The sequence below is a fragment of the Vipera berus genome (assembly GCF_964194415.1).
Source record: "Vipera berus genome assembly, chromosome: 1".
Classification (NCBI taxonomy): Eukaryota; Metazoa; Chordata; class Lepidosauria; order Squamata; family Viperidae; genus Vipera; species Vipera berus.
The window spans coordinates 314,163,753-314,183,008 of record NC_138202.1 but is presented as its reverse complement, the minus strand read 5'-3'; the positions used below and the strand labels follow the sequence as shown (position 1 = coordinate 314,183,008).

Genomic DNA, 19,256 nt, shown 5'->3' with positions numbered 1-19,256 from the left:
CTGTTTTTTTTACCTATAATGCCTTATATGTATCTACCTCTTTCTACTGAATAACTCTAACTGGTACATTTATCTTTGGAAAAGCTCTTAATTATAGCCTCACTTTCATGAAATGAGAGGAACTGAGGCCTGGAGGTACTGTTTTCTATTGCAGAAAACAGTTGGAATAATTTGCACAATTGTTGGAATTGTGTCCCTTTAGAATTAAGGTTTGCCTCATTGATTATATTTCAGAAGTTTTTCAAGACAGAATTTAGCTGTTAGTATATTGTAGCACCACTATCACCACCTGCATTTAATATTATTTGAACTAAATTTACTCCATCTGTTTCTATGGTTTAATTCTATATTTTTAGCATGGACATTTTGAATTGGTTAGATATTTTGGATGTTGTATTGTGGATTGCTAATGTAAACTTCACAAGTCTATAGCTGATTAGCCCAAATACGCAAAGCCATTCATTTGCGCTTTGGTGTACCAAATCCCATTATGCCCTATCCAGATGCTGATATCCTCCAAGCACTGGGACAGGACATTCACAGCATTACTCAGGCAGTCAAGGGTGGGGGTATAAAGTTGAGTATCATTAGCATATTGATGATATCTCACCCCAAACCGTCACTTCATCCAGCAGCCTTATGTAGATGTTAAATAGGAGAGAAGAGACAACCCATTGAGTTCCTGCCGGAGGTCATCTAAGAGCATGATCAATGCCATCTAAGTCCAGTAACCCAGCCTGAAGCCTAACTGAAAAGGTTCCATATAATCCACTTCATTCACGGTTCTCTGGAGCTGCTATGTGACCACCTTCTATACAACTATACCAAAAATGAGAGGTTAGAGACTGACAGACCCAAAAGCTGTCCAGACTGATTAGGTCAAGCAATGGCCCCTTCTGGAGAGGTTGCACCACCACCTCCTCGAGAGCCAATGGGACCACCCCGCCCTCAAGAAATTATTAACCATCTCTCAAACCCAGTTATGTCTCCACCCAGGTAACTTTAGCCAGCCAGAAGACACGTGGAACACTGAGACGGCCAAACTAGCAGCTGCAAAAGTCCTGTTCACATGCTCAGGTGCAACGGGATGAAATGCTCCTCAAATAACCTTGCACGATTTAGCCCTGTAACCTCCACTGGCACTGCTCTAAAGCTGGAATCCAATGTAGAACAAATGCAAGAGACTTCATCTGCAAAGTACATAGCATATTTCTCACAGCAACCTTGTAGGTGAAATTCTTTTGGTCTATGGTGAAGGCCACGGGCTAGAAACCAGGAATTTGTGTGTTTAGCTCTACCTTAGGAATGAAAGCCAGCTGGGTGACTTTGGGTCAGTTATACTTTCTCAACTCGCCTCAAGGGGTTGTTGTTGTGGGGAAAATAGGAGAAAGGAGTATTAGAGATATTTGCCATCTTGAGTTATTTATAAAAAAAAATAAAGTTGAGATTAAAAAAAGGTACCACAGCTTGCAGAGGAGATTAAAACTTCATATATTTATTCAGCGTCACACATACTGAATATGACATACATACATACAAATAAACAAGCTTTTCCAGTTCAAAAAAATTACCCTTGATTAACAAATTTAGGAAAACATATAAAATAATCAGACCACAGCTTTAAAATTAATCGTTTATGCAGAGCACTTTACTCTTTAGCAATAAGAAAATCAAACTGTTCTACGATTCTGATAAAAGAAAAAGATTAAATAAATTTTTCGATTCAGGACTTACCTGATTAACAAGTGAAAATCCATTTCTCCGCCACATTCCAGCATGAACTTGGGCGCATAGAACTAGACATCGCAGGGGATGTTCTATTAACATAGGTGGACTAAGTTCACTCTGTATCAATTGAAGATAACACAAAACTCAATGTATTTGTTTTATATTTTTAAAGAGCATTCAAAAATCCATTTCCATGACTTAAAAAATAGGAAGTTATGGCTATTATGGTTCTGGCACTGTCACTCTGGATCTCTCTAACAGTTCACTTGTATCTGAGTCGTAGAGGTTTATTAACATACTACTACTCACCATTGGCAGTTGTTCTGGAAACTTGTATGCTACTTCTGTTTTGCTCAAAAGTGCATGTAGACCTATATTAAAAACAAAAATGCATTATATTGATTATATTACAATATTTATTTTTTGTACCTATATACTACCAGAATCCCCAAAACACTCCTGGTGGTTTGTAATTTGATCAGTACAATAGTACTAACATGAAATGTAAAAACCACAAAATAGCTGCCATCTGCTAATTAAAAGCTTTTTTATGTTTAAATTATAGATTATCGGTTAAATATATGTGAAACCCCTGTCATTCTAAATACCATCGGAGAATGGGCCAACAGGATCTTGTGTAGGCTATTCCACAGAATTGAAACCATAACAGAAAAACATTACATTCTCACGTATGCAGTTAACATAAAATGGGATCTGTGTCAACTCTGCTTGGGACAAATGGATGGTTGTACTTGAAGAACATTGCCCTGGAGATATCTAGTACTGAGCCATGAAAGATTTATAAATTAAAAACCATCATTTTGAACAGCACTTGGAAGTCTACTGGTGGGCAGTGTAGCATCCAAAGAATCAATGTCACATAACTGTAATGACTATCACTTATCAGTAAAGAAACTGCTATATTTTATAGCAAATGTAGTCTTAAAGGCAGTTTTCTACAGTAGCCATGTTTAGATAGCTCAGAGATGATTACAATGTGAATCAGTGGAATAAAGCTTCCAATTCCAAAAAAGATTGCAAATGGTGTACCAGCCAAAGATCAGCAAAGGTTCTCCTAGACATAGCCTTTGCCTGCTGATCAAGCAGTAACCATGAGACTAGGACAGGGGTAAGGAACCTTGGCTCTTTTATGACTTGTGGACTTCAATACCCAGAATTCCTGAACCAGCCATGCTGACTCAGAAATTCTGGGAGTTGAAGTCCACAAGTCATAAAAGAGCCAAGGTTCTCTACCCCTGGACTAGGACAACCACCAAATTGCTGACTTGCTTCTTCAAAGGAAGTCACAGCCAGAAGTGACAGAAAGCTACTTCACTTAGTGAAGTGCTGAAACATTGTAATATAGTGACATGATTATCAATCTTCTTAAGCTACTCAGAAAGATACTAGAATCAATAGTAAATAAGGCTGATGACAGATTTGAAAGAACTAAGAAAGGATCATTCTCCCATTCAGGTAAAAAAAAGTAATCAGGAAGAGCAGTTACATTAATAGAGTAAGTTATTTTCAAAACTGGTTTAGGTGTGGATCCTAGGAGAAGTCATGTCTGTTTAAAGAGTGGCAGATAGATTTTACATTCTTACTCCACATATTACAACCAGACTGGGCAGAACACAACCTGGTTATTACATGAAATCACTTATCTGTGGATGAAAATTTACACCCCGTTATTGGAATATTATAAAATTGTTTTTAGATTCCACTTGTGAGATCTTCAACCTTTATAATCAATATCCATTTATAGTGCATGGTGTGTCTTGAGAAGCAATAAGTTTATGGCTTGTCTATGCATACAAAACTAATAGACTGACATACAGCATCCTGCAACCTATTTTCTGGGCAAGCCTCACACTAAGATTACAAAAAATATATGCTGGGAACCATGCAAATACTTTTGGGCATTCTTTTTGTGGCTTCAATATTTCCCACAAAATGGATGGGATAAAATAATTGGGAAAGGTTTTTGCAGTTTAGGGGGAAAATATTTATGAATGAATCTAATTTACCTCACAAAAGAACTTTGTAGATGTCCATTTTTAAAGTATGGATTTTTACTGCTACCCAAAAAACGTTGTGGCCCTTGGACCAATAGAAGATGGATACCATTCCTTACAGTATGCAAGATTTAGTTACATCTCTCTCTCTCTCTCTCTCTCTCTCACACACACACACACACGCAACAATGATAAATTGCTATAATGATAAGAATAGTTGAATTTGAACCTGACAATATATATAAAAAGGTTTCATACAGCCTACTAGCTGTTTTGTTGTAAAGTGAATTGACTTCATTTGCAGCCAACAATGATCGATACCAATCAAAAGACAAAATTTATGTTACAACTAGGAAAACAAACCACATTAAAATTTAACCACCAAATCAACTAAGCAATTTAGGTCTTACCTGCAAGTAAACGGGAAACAGGAAGATGAATGCTAACTTTTTCCTGAGAAACACAGTATCTAATAGTTTCAACTGAATGGCCACACATGCTGAGTTCAATAGGCTGTTCTCCATCAGTAAAACCACAGTGGCATTGCATCAAAGTAGTCAAACATTTCTTATATGCTTCAATAAGCACTTTTTCCTGTAAAGATTAACGGTAATTATATTTACAGGAAATACAGCTCTTAAAATTGTAACAAAATTATCATGCATTTATAATCAAGATAAACAAGTGAAAATTGATTATCTAACCTATTTAGAGTGTATTTGCCAATGCTGTTTCAATAACTGTTGGAACTGTATCATAGTAGGCAGCGGGAGATATACAAATCCATCTTACAAAGAAAACTTTAGTGGCAGAAATAAGAACATAGGAAGCACATATAAGACACTTTAAATTCTGATTTTATCTATCTCCAAATAACAGGGGAAAATACGGGTGAGAAAAAGTTTTCTATTCTAGCCTCTAGGGCTTGCTTTGCAATGGGAGCTGCATTATTATTCTTAGTACTTTCTTCTAGGATATTTTATCATTTCATTCTAGAGCAGACTTCTAGAGACCGATGATGTTACCTACTCTGGGTAATGAAATATCTGCAGGGAAACAACCAAGCTCAGAGAACACCAAAGACTCCTCATGTCAACCCTAAACTACAAATATTCTCCTTTATCAGACTTCTAGAGAGTAGAGAGGATGGCCTTGGCAGAGACAGCTTACTAGACTTCATTTTGCATCTAGTGATTATGAATTTTAGCTCTTTTCCTCACACAATGATCTCCTGCCATGTCTGAAGCTATCAAAATATTCTTTTTTCATTAAAAAAATGCATCCAGCCATATTCACATTCAGGATATCATTTTCAGAGGTAGGCAAAAAAGTGAAAGAAAATATTTTTCAAACTGCCTCCCATTGTATCAGTTTGTTCGAATACAAAGATTTGTCTCAGCCACATATCTATTTCTAAATAATTTATCATTTGTTATTCACAGAATCACTACAATAGTATGAATTTCATTAAATCCGTTCTGTATCTCAATGGATACATTTGTGCCTCTGTGCTAATGACAGACTTTTTTAACAGCCTGTTTTCAATAAGTAAAATAAGGGGGGAAATTCCCCTTTATTTTACTCCCTGTTCTAAAGAGCCTCTAAATTATCCAAAGAAAATTAGCGAGGGAACACAAAACTGAAGCTACCAATATATAACTCACAGTATTTTTTGCATCAAATAATCAATCTCATATTAATGAACACCTCCTTTTCCTTTTATTCCTTCTGAAATAATCCTAGGCCAGACTTGAAGATTGTGTGTTAATTTATTTTACTCCAATGTTTTTTGCTTAAAAATCATGAGCATTTGAATTTCCATTTTAAATAACTGAAGCTTACTGATACAAACTTATCAAGCTTATTGATTCTTTATTCCCCTCATTCAAATATATTTGAAATATTTTAACAACTTACATCTAAAGCACACCAATCTTGCATCATTGAGATAACATGTGTTAATTTCATCTGCAGTGTGAATGCAGCTTCCCACTCTGGTTCCATTTCAATATGCTGTCCTACTTGGCGGGTTATTGGATCCATACCCTTCAGACACAGATGAAAACAACCAAGAAATATGAACGCTCAAGATCTGGCAAGTCTTTGCCTAGTGATTGTCTATAGCCAAAATAGAAAAAGGGCTTCCTGTAGTTTGATCATCCTAATTTCATTTGTGGTAGAGGAACTAGACAAACCTGCAATGCTGAAAATTATATCCATTACAATTCTGGCTCACCACCCCATTGCTATTAGCACCTGACTTCTTGAGGAACAATTCTTCACAAGAAAATCTTGATTAATAAAGAGGACTGCAGAGAAATTAGCTTTACTGAAACTGAGGTGACATTAATCATTCAATAAAAGTGATTCTACCCCCAAGAACAGAGAAGCCTAACGTAAAAGGTATTGGAAATGTAACAACTATATGAAAAACAATTTTCACTATCTCATTTGTAATAATGCAGTTAATGCGGTACAATTTTTGTAAATTACTTACTTGCATACACCTCAGCAATTCCAAGAAGACATCAAAGCCATCTAGAAATTTTTGCCTCAGTTGATCTGACCACTCAACTGGCTTGCTTATCAACACATACCTATGTATAACAGAAATAAATGTGCAAGCTGATTTTTGTATTTATATAAAAATATATTTGTGTGAGAAATAAAGTAAAAACACTTACTTTAAATCCAGAATTAGGCTTTGCACTCGTCGGAACTTGAATGCCTGTAGTGCAGTATACCGTTCAAACTGAAATCTCCCCTGTATATCTCTGTGTCGTAAGTGATCCATAAATGTTGAGATTATAGTAGTCAGGAGATTCTCTTCTACAATTAACATTCTTGCCTAAAGCAAAAGTACATTTTAAAGTGTGCTTTAATCAGAAACTGCAGAAACTGAAGCAACAGCTTCCAATAATTATTTGTTCTTTTCAGCACTAAATGGCAGATAGTTTCTGAATGGGAAACCAGCGGAATCATCATGTTCCAAGATAATTAAAGGAAGGATAGGATAAATTGTTAGAAATACATGCCTCTAAAATTTTTACTTTTAAGTAAATATACTATTATTCTGAAATTTTGCATCATAGTTAATATCATCTATTAAGAATGAACATCTGGTAAGTGCTCTGATCTCATGAATAGTAATCACATTCATTTTTTATAATTGCTTAGAACATGAACATACAAATTTGCTGAAGCTATAAGGCACTGAAATTATCTCAGCAGCACACATTTTTACAATGTGTGCTATTGAGATAATTTAAGAGGATACCCATTTTTCTTATAGCATCCACCCGTATTTCTCCAAAATATGAATAGAATCAAGTTGCAAGGAAGCTTTCTATCACTGAGTTCCATCCCTAGTCAATGCAGGTAGAAAAATCAAAGTATCACAGACAGATGTTTAGCTTCCGCTTTCAAACATTCATCTCCCTAGATAAATGGTTTCACTGCTGAACAGTGTTTTTATCACTAGAGCAGGCAAGCAGAATTTACTTCTATGCAACTTCAAATGACTACCCAGTTTCCCCCAAAATAAGACCCTATCTTTTTTTTATTTATTTATTGGATTTATATACCGCCCTTTCCCGAAGGACTTTTTTGCCTCCAAAAGAGGAACCAGGTCTTATTTTGGGGGCAGGGGGTGTCTTTTCCACTCACCTTGGCAGTCCTGCCCAGCTGGCCCACTTCTTTTGCGGCCAAAGGAACAGCTTCATTCTGAAGCTGTAATGGAGCTCTGGCCTGCATTTCGCAGTCAAAGGCCTTTCTGGAAGGCCACTGCCACGGAGAACCAAGCTATGGATTCAATCCATAACTTGCTTCTCAACTGCAGGACCTTGCAGAACTGAGCTATGGATTGAATCCATAGCTCGTTTCTCGGTTACAGTGGTCTTCCAGAAAGGCCTCTGACTGTGAAATGCAGGCTTGGGGACACTGCAGAAGAAGTGGGCTGGAGAGGAGAGGTCTGGTTGCAAGGTAAGTGGTTGCGGAGCGGGTGGAGCATCTCCACACCCCCACCTAGCTTGATTTTTAGGTTTGTGCCTTGCCCCAAAACTAGGACTTATTTTTGGGGTAGGGCTTTTATTAGGCCCACCCCCCAAAATCAAACTGTAACATAAGACAGGATATGCACTTCCTACAATTCAAGGCTGTTCTTGGATTTGTATAGCACAGTGCTTCCCAAATGTTTTGGTCTTAGGACCAAAAGTTTAGTATGCTGTATGTATCTAGATGACCCATTTATTGGACTCATATTTTGAAGTTAAAAGATGATACCTTTTTCTGTGCAGCTGGCTATGTGCCTAAGACAGGACTAGAATTCATAGCCTCTGGGTTCTAGTTTGGCGCCTTACCCACTACCACAAACTGGCTCTCTTTTTTTCAAACAACAGATTATAATTACGTTACAGGCAGGCTCTGTCTTCTTTAATCATGAAATTTTATAAGACTCAATCAATATTTAGGATTCCAAACATAATAATAATATATTAAATCTGTACTAGATTTAAGTGGCCTTCAGAGCAAACAGAAGGTTTCACTCAACATTGAAATACTTACAAGAGAAGGTACTGTGAAAATCTGCACCGAGAGGTCAGCAATTGAATACTCTCTGTCGTGGTCATCTTTCACATAATCATTTTGCAATCGCTCATAATTCTATTAAGAAGAAGGCAAAAAAGGCAAAAAGTGCCAACTATCAGTTTTTTAAAAAAATATAGCACTACTCACCAGAGTAGGTACAGTGAAGAGCTGAACAGAGAGAGCAGTCACCGACACTGGCCGCTCGTGATCATCCTCCATAAAATCTCTCTGCAACTGCCGATAATTCTAAACAACAAGGGGAAATTCACCTCTAATCTGCACTGATTGGATGTTTTCTCTAAGTTTCTTATTTGTGATGGAAAACTATGTCCTAAAACTGGCAACTGTTTATATCTCAAATTACTAAACTATAGATAGGGGGACAATAGGAAATTAAATACAAATACCAAATGTATCCATTGTTATAGGAAACATTTCTGGATTCAACCAATATTTAAAGTGAATTGGAGTTGTGCAATATATAGAAATCTTTTTTACAATATACACAACAGAATAAGAGTTAATGGAAAATTGAACATTATTACTTCAATTCAGTTCAAGGCCACTTAAATAACATGATATTTATTAGAAGTTGCATAATAACAATTCAACCAACTAGTGAAATGACACTTTTTTACCTTGAGTATCAAAAAATGCCTCATAAAATTTGAATCTTCATTTATTCTATTAAGTTAGGGGCATTTTATATCTTAGGAGGCAAGATATTCTAAAGAGAAAGATAGTCACTGAGAAGAACTAACGTTTACTTTATCTGTATGGTGATCCTTCAGAGACCGCAAGGGGTGATCTCAAACTAGATGAGAAAACTATTCTATACACATTTGGGGGTCAAATTATGTAGAGTAATTTGAATCTGCTCTAAAATCATATTTGTAATCATTGCAGTAATCACAACAGAAGTGTAACACTAATTAATTTGCTACCTCTAGTTAGTGGACTGGTTGCTGCATTTTGAACTTGTGTAAGGTTACACGTCATTGTTGCAACGGTCTCCTGATTCTAAAAGGCCCACAATTGGCTTTTGCCTGCTGCTATAGCAGGTGCCATCAGTCTTAAGGGACTCCCAAACCATGGATGATTTTCTGTAGGGAGAGTGCAACTTCATCCAGAATCAAAGTTGTAACCAAGCCAGATCAGTAATATTATAAAGAATTTGTAACTGAAAATTACTCACTCTGGCAAACCGGAAAGCAAACAGTTTCTTGTATTTCAAATCCATAAGTAGGCTGCTCATGAATAACTGATGATACACACTTCTAGCTCCTGAGGGTAGAGTAGGGAATCATCAGGAATGTATATATTAGATGTTGACTTTCATAAGAATAGTCTATTAAAAAATAATACTAAATAACACTAAACATTTTTACCCCATGGAACTATTATGTAACAGATGGCCCCATAAAACAATGAATTAATGCATACTGGCAAAATGCTTATTAAAAAAATAGGGGAAATAATGGAGAATCTTAAAATAGAAAAATGTTGGTAAACAGTAGTAGATAGTATGTTGACTATTGTGGAAAATGAATATTTGTCAAAATGGGTGAATATGGCTGTATATATGAGTATGTTTCTGCCCATTTTGTAATATGCTACTAAGCAATGGAACAGCCTGCTTCCTGAAATTATGGGTGTTCCATCATTGGAAACTTTCAAGAAAAGAATGGTCAAATATTTGACAGGAAGGTATGAAGATTTCTACACTGAGCAAGGGGTTGGATGAGAAGACCTGCAAGATTCCTTCTAATCCTATGATTAATTTTGTGCGTCAGGAGAAGTATAAAAGATGACTGCAGTGGGAATGAGTTATGTAAGAACCTTGTGTAGCTAAAACAAGAAAAGGGTTATGAATGAATGAATGAATGAATCAACCAATCAATGAATGAATCAATGAATGGATATTAAATTATGATCACTATGAAGAAAGTTCAGTGAAGTGGTCTGGTCATATGGAGAAAAAAATTATTGAAAAATCTAAACAGTTATATGAAAGAAGAGTGACTGGGTTGTAAGGAAGAGTTGTGCTTGTCAACATTAAAGGGTTTCTCAGAAAGAAAGAAGTTTAAAGAGCAAGAGGTAAAGTATATATGAATTAATTTCAGAACATGGTGGAATCAAGGATGTTGGGTAAGCACAGAAAGATATGGAAAGGTATGGTGAATCGTGTAAGTATAAAAGAATTTTAGATTTCCTTTTATCTCCCGCCTTATTTTTGTTTACTGAATTATTTCTTACTTTTTTCTGTGCTTTGTATAATGTTGCTTATCCAGATGATGAGTATATATTTAACAGAATAACAGAGTTGTAACGGACCTTGGAGGTTTTCTAGTCCAACCTCCTGAACAAGTAAGCGAGCTGTGGTAGTGCAGTGTTAAAATGTAATATTGCATGGTAACTCTGCTGACTGCCAGCAGTTCGATCCTGACCAGCTCAAGGTTGACTCAGCCTTCCATCTTTCCGAGTTCAGTAAAATGAGGACCCAGATTGTTGGGGGCAATATGCGGACTCTGTAAACTGCTTAGAGAGGGCTGTAAAGCACTATGAAGTGGTATATAACTCTAAGTGCTACTGTTATTGCTATTCTATACCACTACAGACAAGTGGTTATCCAGTCTCTTCTTAAAAGCCTCCAGTGATGAAGCATCCACAGCTTTTGAAGGAAAGATGTTCCACTGGTTAATTGTTCTCACTGTTAGGAAATTTCTTTTTAGTTCTATGTTGCTTCTCTCCTTAATTAGTTTCCATCCATTGTTTCTTGTCTTGCCTTCTGGTGGTTTAGAAAATAGGTTGACCCCTTCCTCTTTGTGGAACTTCTCAAATTCTGATATTTGAGGGGCTGCCACAATATTCACAACACATATTTACAAATTAATAAATATTTCAATATTTACAGATATTTAAAAATAAATATTTACAATAAATATGTACAAATTCTGAGGAGAAAGATGCTGTTTTATCAGAATGAACTTCAAACTGTGCTCCCAAATCCTGGTCAGAAATTAATCAACCCTGTAAAGTTAGTTCTACTAATTATAAAGGGATTGCAGTATAACCCTTTGCATTTTTATTCAGAACAGGTATTGAAATCACTTAAGAGAATGCTTAAAAATAGCCTGATACTTGGCAAGTAGAAAAAAATACATATTCTTTGGTCATGCAGGAAAATGGCCAAAGAAGCAAGCAATGCATACCAGGCTACATAAAACGTATCAACACCTGGTGATATTAGATTTCTTTTTTAAAAAAAGAACAAATAATTCACCTTTCCAAAGTTTAGAATCAGAAAGCATCAATTTATCAACAAGGGAAGAATTTTCTCCTTCTGGTCCTTCTTGTAAACCAACTTGGCACAATATTCTACGAAAACCATCTAATTAAAAAGGAGAGAAGAGTTAAAAGGGGGCATTGGTCTGCCTCCATAATCAAATTTCTCATACATTTAGTTCTGTTATACTTATGACATTTAATCACTAATATTCAGAACCTTAGCACTGTATTTACATTGCCTATTTAAATTAAAACTACCTATATATAATAGTAATTGCACTTTTTAAAGTTCCTAAGAGTTTTAAAAAGCGTAGCACAAGTTCCCATCTCAAAACAAGAAAATGGACCTTGCAACAGAATTTTCAAAGTGAAATACTGCTAAATTTGCTTTTAATTACATAGCTGAAACGGAGAGATCAGCTACCTTCCAATTGCTGTTGAACTATATTTGCTGTCATCCCTTATGTGTCAAATAGCAAAAAAAGGACACAGTTTCTCCACACGTAATATAAACAAGAGAAGTCAAAATCAAGTTAACCTTTTCTATCTTGATTGGTATAAATGAGGCACAATTGTGCCTTTAACATTTTCCTTCCATGGGATGACTTTGAATACTGAATATTCAAGAAAGAATACCCTCCCACAATAAGATTTCAGTGCAAAATATTCTTGCAGCTTCCTTTAGAAAAGTAATATTAAGAAATCCAATTACATATTTCTTCCAATTTAAAGTATTCTGGCTCCTAGTTTTGAGTAAAAAACAACCTGTAATTAATTAGAACATTTTGTTTATATTTACCCTTATCATTCAGTATATAGAAAATATTTTCTAGTTTTTCATTCATATACATTTTTCCTCAGATCTTTTTTTTAAAGATATTTTAACTCCAGTACCTGAATATCCAATAATGTTACTCAGCCAAGTGAGAAGCTTCAGACCAAAGCTTTGATGGGCAACAATAGATGAAAGCATAACTTGAACCTTCAATGGCCGAGTCTGGCGAGTAGTACTTCTCTTAAGTTCAGAAAGAGAAGAAGGGTGTAAAAGTCAAATGTTTCATTAAAACAAATCCTTTTTGTGTAAGATGTAATCACTTATACATTAAAAAGGTTAAGGAAAATGTTATTTGCAATTTTTAATACAAGATGCCAACAATTTTAATTCAGTAATTGCTTTTGAATTATCTTACAAATTGATAAAAGAATAGCATCATATGTCAATTTGAATTCTTATACCATTTTTCCCAATATCCTTTGCAACAAAGGAGCAAACATATTTCATTCCTGTTTGCCTGTATAATCTTTGCCTTTCCAATATTGAATAATTATTTTCTTTATTTCTTTGCAACTTTAAAGCATGCATTTTGTTATAAGTACAGATAGGCTATAATTGTGAGATGGTATTGCTGAACAAATAATTTACTATTAATTAAGGAAGGTTAAACAATGTAACTTACCACTATCACAGATTTGGCTTGGTCACAATACTGAAAATCTCCATAGCGAACTGATCTGCGCCCCTATTAAATAATCACATGGCAATTAGCAAGTAATTCACAGATAATTTAAACTTTATAATAGGGATTAGTTGACCTAAATTCAAAAGCTTTCTGTAAACTATCATTAAAGACCTCTTAATAGTTACACATCATTTCTCACAGAGTCTTCTATGCAACAGAAAGAAAAAGGTAATCCATTACTGTAGAGAGAAAAAGCTTTAGTGCCAACTATTTAATTCCATATCAATTACCACTTCTATATAGTATCTAAAAATGACATGACAAAACAGACTCTTAACAGAAAAACGACTGCATAATGCATTTTAATGGCACATTGAATAGTTTAAAAAATGGCTGTTAAATCCTTTGGATGCCATATAGTTCAAGACTGCAGTCAACTATATTGTCTATTCTTGAATTATATTATGTCTGCCAAATATCAACAATGACTTACATTTATTACAATATTAAATAATTATAGATTCAGTACATACACAAAAATGAAGGACTGCATATTCAGTAAGTTAACCTATGGAATTTTATTTTACAATAAGCATATACATGGCTATGCAAGTTGGTGGTAAAATTAAAACTGTGCACAAAAATAACAGAAATATATTTTTCCTACTATTTTTCATTCAAAATGATGAAAAAGGATTTGTTTTTGACATTTCTTTCAAAAGGAAAAATATGTCAAACAAATGCTCATAAATTTTTCAATTTATATTAAGAATTTTCTTATCATACACAAAAGAAAAATTCAGAACAAAAAGTGTAAGAAAATTAAAAGGTTAAAGTTAAGAAATATATAAATCACTTCCAACCCTCTTTTCACCATCAATTACAATCTTATTGTCCCTCTTTCCTCTTAAATATTTCACAAATTCTCTCAATCTGTAAATGTTCATAACTCTTAAAGGAACACACCATAAGGACCACTGATTTTTTTCATAATGGGAAATATGGCAGGTAGGCTTCAAAGTGATGAAAATATGTGTATTTCTATACACATATATAAATTCATATATGGTTGTCCTCTATTTACAACAACAATTGGGATCGGGAATTCCATTGCTAAGTGATCTGGTCATTTAATTCAGTTGTGTCTGATTTTATGACTTTTTTGCCACAGTTGTTAAGCAAATCACAATGGTCTTTAAGTGAATTGTGTCATCATTAAACAAATATGTCTTTCCCCATTGACTTTGCCTCTTAGAAGTTGGCTGGGAAGCTTGCAAATTGTGTTCATGTGACCCCAGGTCATTGTAACTGTTGTATAAATCCATGCCAGTTGCCAAGTGCCCAAATCAGATCACATGACTATGGGGATGCTGCAATGATGTAAGTGCAAAGACTGTCAGAAGTCATTGTTTTCATCACCATCATAACGTTGAACGCTTGCTAAACAAATAGTTGTAATTTGAAAATTACATACATTCCATAGCTTAAGCACAAATATAGAAGAAGAGAATGAATAAAACTATGGAATTCCCCAGGAACCACAAATACATGCCAATATAGATAGGGATTGATAAATTAAAATACGGATTGATAAGTTAAAAGGATAGAATTTTTGGGTGATAGTATGATAGTAAAATGGGGGCTATAATAAATATATAAGCTACTTGTACCAGATCAAATATATGCTATGTATGCATAACTCACTTTAAATCATTTGATGTGCTTGATAAAGTATAAATTTAAGCGTCTTGGTATGCTGAAATAAAAAAGTGCTTTCCTAGAGTCACAATTATGACCACTTGCTATACTGCAAAAAAATCTCAGACTGGGAAGGCATCCAGTACAAACTGCTCCACGTTCTACAGTATACACTGTACAGCAGAAGAGACTGGGGGAGACTCTGTATTATTTAATTTAATCAATACCAAGGAACTTATAATATAAAGACTAATAAATTTCTAAGAAAAAAGTTAACAAGCTTAAATAAATTACTTACATCTCTATCCACAGTTGTTGCAAACCCAATGGCCTCCTTCTGTGTACAATTCACTGCTTTTTGAAGTGTATAAATAACTTGCTCATATGTATGGACTTCATCATTAAAAAGCATGCAGTAATAAGTATCATTTTTCTTGCTGTAACGACAGCATCACAAATACATTCAGCAATTTCAATCAGTTAAAGTATTTTTGGCATCATTTTTCCATTATTCATTGCAATTTATGTACTGTATAGAAAGTATGCAGTAAGAACAAGTACAGCTTGTTAATTAAAGAAAACAACTAAAGTATTATTATTATTTTATTAATGTTGTTGCTGTTGTTGTTGTTATTAGTATTATTATATAGTAATACTAATATAGTAATACCAAAACACTTATCCCATTACAAATTTTATTGGCTTTTTATCTGGACAAATTATCTTTGCTATTCACAACTTTCTGCATATCATTTACTGTTAGCTGTCTTTAATATTCAAACTGAGCAGAATAAAATTCTAACAAAAGTGAAAATATAGGTTTGAGTACAGAGACTAAACTTTCCTACCAACAATAAAGAAGTGCTATTGTTTTCTTCATAGGCTTTTTTTTAAAAAAAACTATTTAGGCTACACTATAGCCAAGGAAATTTAGATGGTCTCCCATCAAATTACTACCTAAGTCCAATTCTGACTGTTAAATAAAGCCAGCCTGATTCTGCTACATGCCGATAGTATAAAATATAATTCTAAATTTGGCAAGACTCAGTTTAGGGACTCCTGGTAATTAGGAAGCAATAACAAAGTAAAGACATTGACACAATGCCCGGTCATGAAGACAGCCATCAAATCCGCACTCTAGCTGGAATTTGATTTGGTTTGTCTTTGTCTATGAAGCTGAATTTCTAATTCTGAGGTAAGTTCTTTGCAGTACTACTGCCTGAAGTGACTACATGAAGTTACTACAAATTCAAGTCACATTTTACAAACAATTCCTATATAATATATTTTTCTTTTAGTATTTAAAAGAACAATCATAATGTTTTAGTAAAACTAGGAATCAAATGTTGGAATTTGGTCTCCTACTTACGCTGTTTCTAAACCTGGTGGCAACTCATTTTCTTTCTCCCATGTTAATATATCTACAGCATACTGAAAGACAACTGCAAAAATACCATACACTTTCGTTATCATCTCTTCTGGCAAATGCACAAGAGGATCCTAAAATAAAAACAATGACAATATTATTATACCAAGACATTTTCTTAGGTTTTTTCCTACCACAATATTCTACAGGAATGATCTTTGGGGATTTATTAATATATTGATTGTGAATACACCTAATGAATTTGAATATTTCATTTCACGATTTTCTTAATATTTATGTAACATTCACTATGCTTTCTTTGTTCCTCTTCTGTCTTTCAGAATCAAATTAGATAAAGGATTCAGATACCGTATATACTTGAGTATAAGCCGACTCGAGTATAAGCCGAGACCCCCCAATTTCACCCCCAAAAACTGGGAAAAGTTGTTGACTCGAGTATAAGCCGATCCGCCGTTCTGCAAGCCTCCGCCGCCGGCGGAGGCTGGATCCGCGCTCTGCAAGCCTCCGCCGCCGGAGGCTGCATCCGCGCTCTGCAAGCCTCTGCCGCCAGCAGAGGCTCGATCCGCCATTTTGCAAGCCTGAATACACAGGAATACCCTGTGTGGCCGCGGCTCTCGGGGAAGCCCTGGCTGTCCGCTTCCTCGCTCCACGCTGCCATTCGGGGCCCGCGCGTTCCCCTCCCCGGGCAAATCGCGGCGCCCAGCAGGCGAGGAAACACGCCCGCTCCAGTCGCCCCCCCCTTCCCTCAGGAGACGCGAAGCAAGTGACAGCCCGGAGCTTACCGAGGACTTGCGCGCGGCTGAGGCTTCGGTGCTTCCAGGATCGCGCGCACCTCTCCCAAGCCGCCGCCGTCCGGAGACCTGCCGAAGTTTGGGGAGGTTTGGGGAGGTGCGCGCGCACCTCCCCAAACGTCGGCAGGTCTCCGGACCTCCGCGCCCTGCCTGCCTGCTTCTTTCCGCTGCGGAAAGAAGCAGGCAGGCAGGGCGCGGAGGAACGGAGACCTGCCGACGTTTGGGGAGGTTTGGGCGCCTCCCCAAACCTCCCCAAACGTCGGCAGGTCTCCGTTCCTCCGCACAGACCTGCCGACGTTTGGGGAGGTTTGGGTGCCTCCCCAAACCTTGGCAGGTCTCCGTTCCTCCGCGCAGACCTGCCGACGTTTGGGGAGGTTTGGGCGCCTCCCCAAACCTCCCCAGGTCTCCGTTCCTCCTGCCGACGTTTGGGGAGGTTTGGGCGCCTCCCCAAACCTCCCCAAACCTCCCCAGGTCTCTGTTCCTCCGCGCAGACCTGCCGACGTTTGTGGAGGTTTGGGCGCCTCCCCAAACCTCCCCAAACGTCGGCAGGTCTCCGTTCCTCCTGCCGACGTTTGTGGAGGTTTGGGCGCCTCCCCAAACCTCCCCAAGCGTCGGCAGGTCTCCGTTCCTCCTGCCGACGTTTGGGGAGGTTTGGGCGCCTCCCCAAACCTCCCCAAGCGTCGGCAGGTCTCCGTTCCTCCTGCCGACGTTTGGGGAGGTTTGGGCGCCTCCCCAAACCTCCCCAGGTCTCCGTTCCTCCGCGCAGACCTGCCGACATTTGGGGAGGTTTGGGCACCTCCCCAAACCTCCCCAAACGTCGGCAGGTCTGCGCGGAGGAACGGAGACCTGGGGAGGCGCCCAAACCTCCCCAAACGTCGGCAGGAGGAACGGAGACCTGCCGACGTTTGGGGAGGTTTGGGGAGGCGCCCAAAACTCCCCAAACGTCGGCAGGTCTGCGCGGAGGAACGGAGACCTGGGGAGGTTTGGGGAGGCGCCCAAACCTCCCCAAACGTCGGCAGGAGGAACGGAGACCTGCCGACGTTTGGGGAGGTTTGGGGAGGTGCCCAAACCTCCCCAAATGTCGGCAGGTCTGCGCGGAGGAACGGAGACCTGGGGAGGTTTGGGGAGGCGCCCAAACCTCCCCAAACGTCGGCAGGAGGAACGGAGACCTGCCGACGCTTGGGGAGGTTTGGGGAGGCGCCCAAACCTCCCCAAACGTCGGCAGGAGGAACGGAGACCTGCCGACGCTTGGGGAGGTTTGGGGAGGCGCCCAAACCTCCCCAAACGTCGGCAGGAGGAACGGAAACCTGCCGACGTTTGGGGAGGTTTGGGGAGGCGCCCAAACCTCCCCAAACGTCGGCAGGTCTCCGTTCCTCCGCGCCCTGCCTGCCTGCTTCTTTCCGCTGCGGAAAGAAGCAGGCAGGTAGGGCGCGGAGGAACGAAGACCTGCCGACGTTTGGGGAGGTTTGGGGAGGTGCGCGCGCACCTCCCCAAACCTCCCCAAACTTCGGCAGGTCTCGGACGGCGGTGGCTTGGGAGAGGTGCGCGCGATCCCGGAAGCACCAAAGCCTCGGCCGCGCACAAGTCCTCGGTAAGTTTTTTTGTTGACTGGAGTATAAGCCGAAGTGGAATTTTTCAGCCCAAAAAGTGGGCTGAAAAATTCGGCTTATACTCAAGTATATACGGTATATGTTAATAACAAGATTTAGATAATCAGATTAAAAAGTAGGGAAGATAAAGAAATTAAACACTACTATTACCTTAGGCAAAATAAAACAGCTCTGGTACTATTTTTATGATTCCTATTAATCAGTGTGTACTTCTAGATGTTTGAGCTAAACTACCTGAAATTTTTGAAATTAAGGTATTTTTTTTCATGGGTAGACAGTATGAAAACATAGTGGTGACATGCTTTATAAGAATTTTGCAAATTTTCCCCCCGGTATTTCTCTAGCTTCCATTAATTGGATATTCTTTCCAAGGCAGAAGTATTATGGATCATTTCCACAAAAGGAGAATCTGCTGAAAGTAAAAATACAAAAAAACAAGAACTTCTGCTGAAGATTTAAAGTAAACTTAAACGTTCCTGAAGGAGGAGGGACAGATTGGAGATTAGCAGATCTCCAGAAAATGGAGACAATGTGAGATTTCCCTTGTGAGTGGACTGAGAAATGGAAGTTTTTGTGGTTGATTCTTGAACTGAACACTGAGAGTTGAGAAATTTCAATCAAGCTCACAGCTGTAATGCAGCCCATAATGTTCACTAAGCCTCTTTTGTTAATCAGTTTTGGATATCTGTTTA

The 19,256-nt window shown here is 37.8% G+C and overlaps 1 protein-coding gene across 3 annotated transcripts in view; it reads right to left on the bottom strand.

Moving 5' to 3' along the window:
• Nucleotides 1-19,256, bottom strand: part of UBR2 (ubiquitin protein ligase E3 component n-recognin 2) — a 75,669-nt gene that overhangs the window by 42,367 nt on the left and 14,046 nt on the right. For 2 of the 3 annotated variants that reach the window (XR_014024597.1, XM_081313696.1), the window contains exons 5-17: nucleotides 16,146-16,276; nucleotides 15,075-15,213; nucleotides 13,076-13,138; nucleotides 12,513-12,633; nucleotides 11,614-11,721; nucleotides 9,526-9,614; nucleotides 8,307-8,405; nucleotides 6,428-6,591; nucleotides 6,241-6,340; nucleotides 5,661-5,789; nucleotides 4,154-4,337; nucleotides 2,038-2,099; nucleotides 1,735-1,845 (exon numbers count right to left, since the gene is read on the bottom strand). Coding sequence is in view for 2 of the 3 variants with exons in the window: in XM_081313696.1 (XP_081169822.1) it covers nucleotides 1,735-1,845; nucleotides 2,038-2,099; nucleotides 4,154-4,337; nucleotides 5,661-5,789; nucleotides 6,241-6,340; nucleotides 6,428-6,591; nucleotides 8,307-8,405; nucleotides 9,526-9,614; nucleotides 11,614-11,721; nucleotides 12,513-12,633; nucleotides 13,076-13,138; nucleotides 15,075-15,213; nucleotides 16,146-16,276 (1,500 nt within the window). In the remaining variant the exon portion in view is untranslated. Of the gene's footprint in view, nucleotides 1-1,734; nucleotides 1,846-2,037; nucleotides 2,100-4,153; nucleotides 4,338-5,660; nucleotides 5,790-6,240; nucleotides 6,341-6,427; nucleotides 6,592-8,306; nucleotides 8,406-8,477; nucleotides 8,577-9,525; nucleotides 9,615-11,613; nucleotides 11,722-12,512; nucleotides 12,634-13,075; nucleotides 13,139-15,074; nucleotides 15,214-16,145; nucleotides 16,277-19,256 lie in introns of all 3 variants that reach the window. The other variant, XM_081313697.1, reaches the window with a different exon arrangement.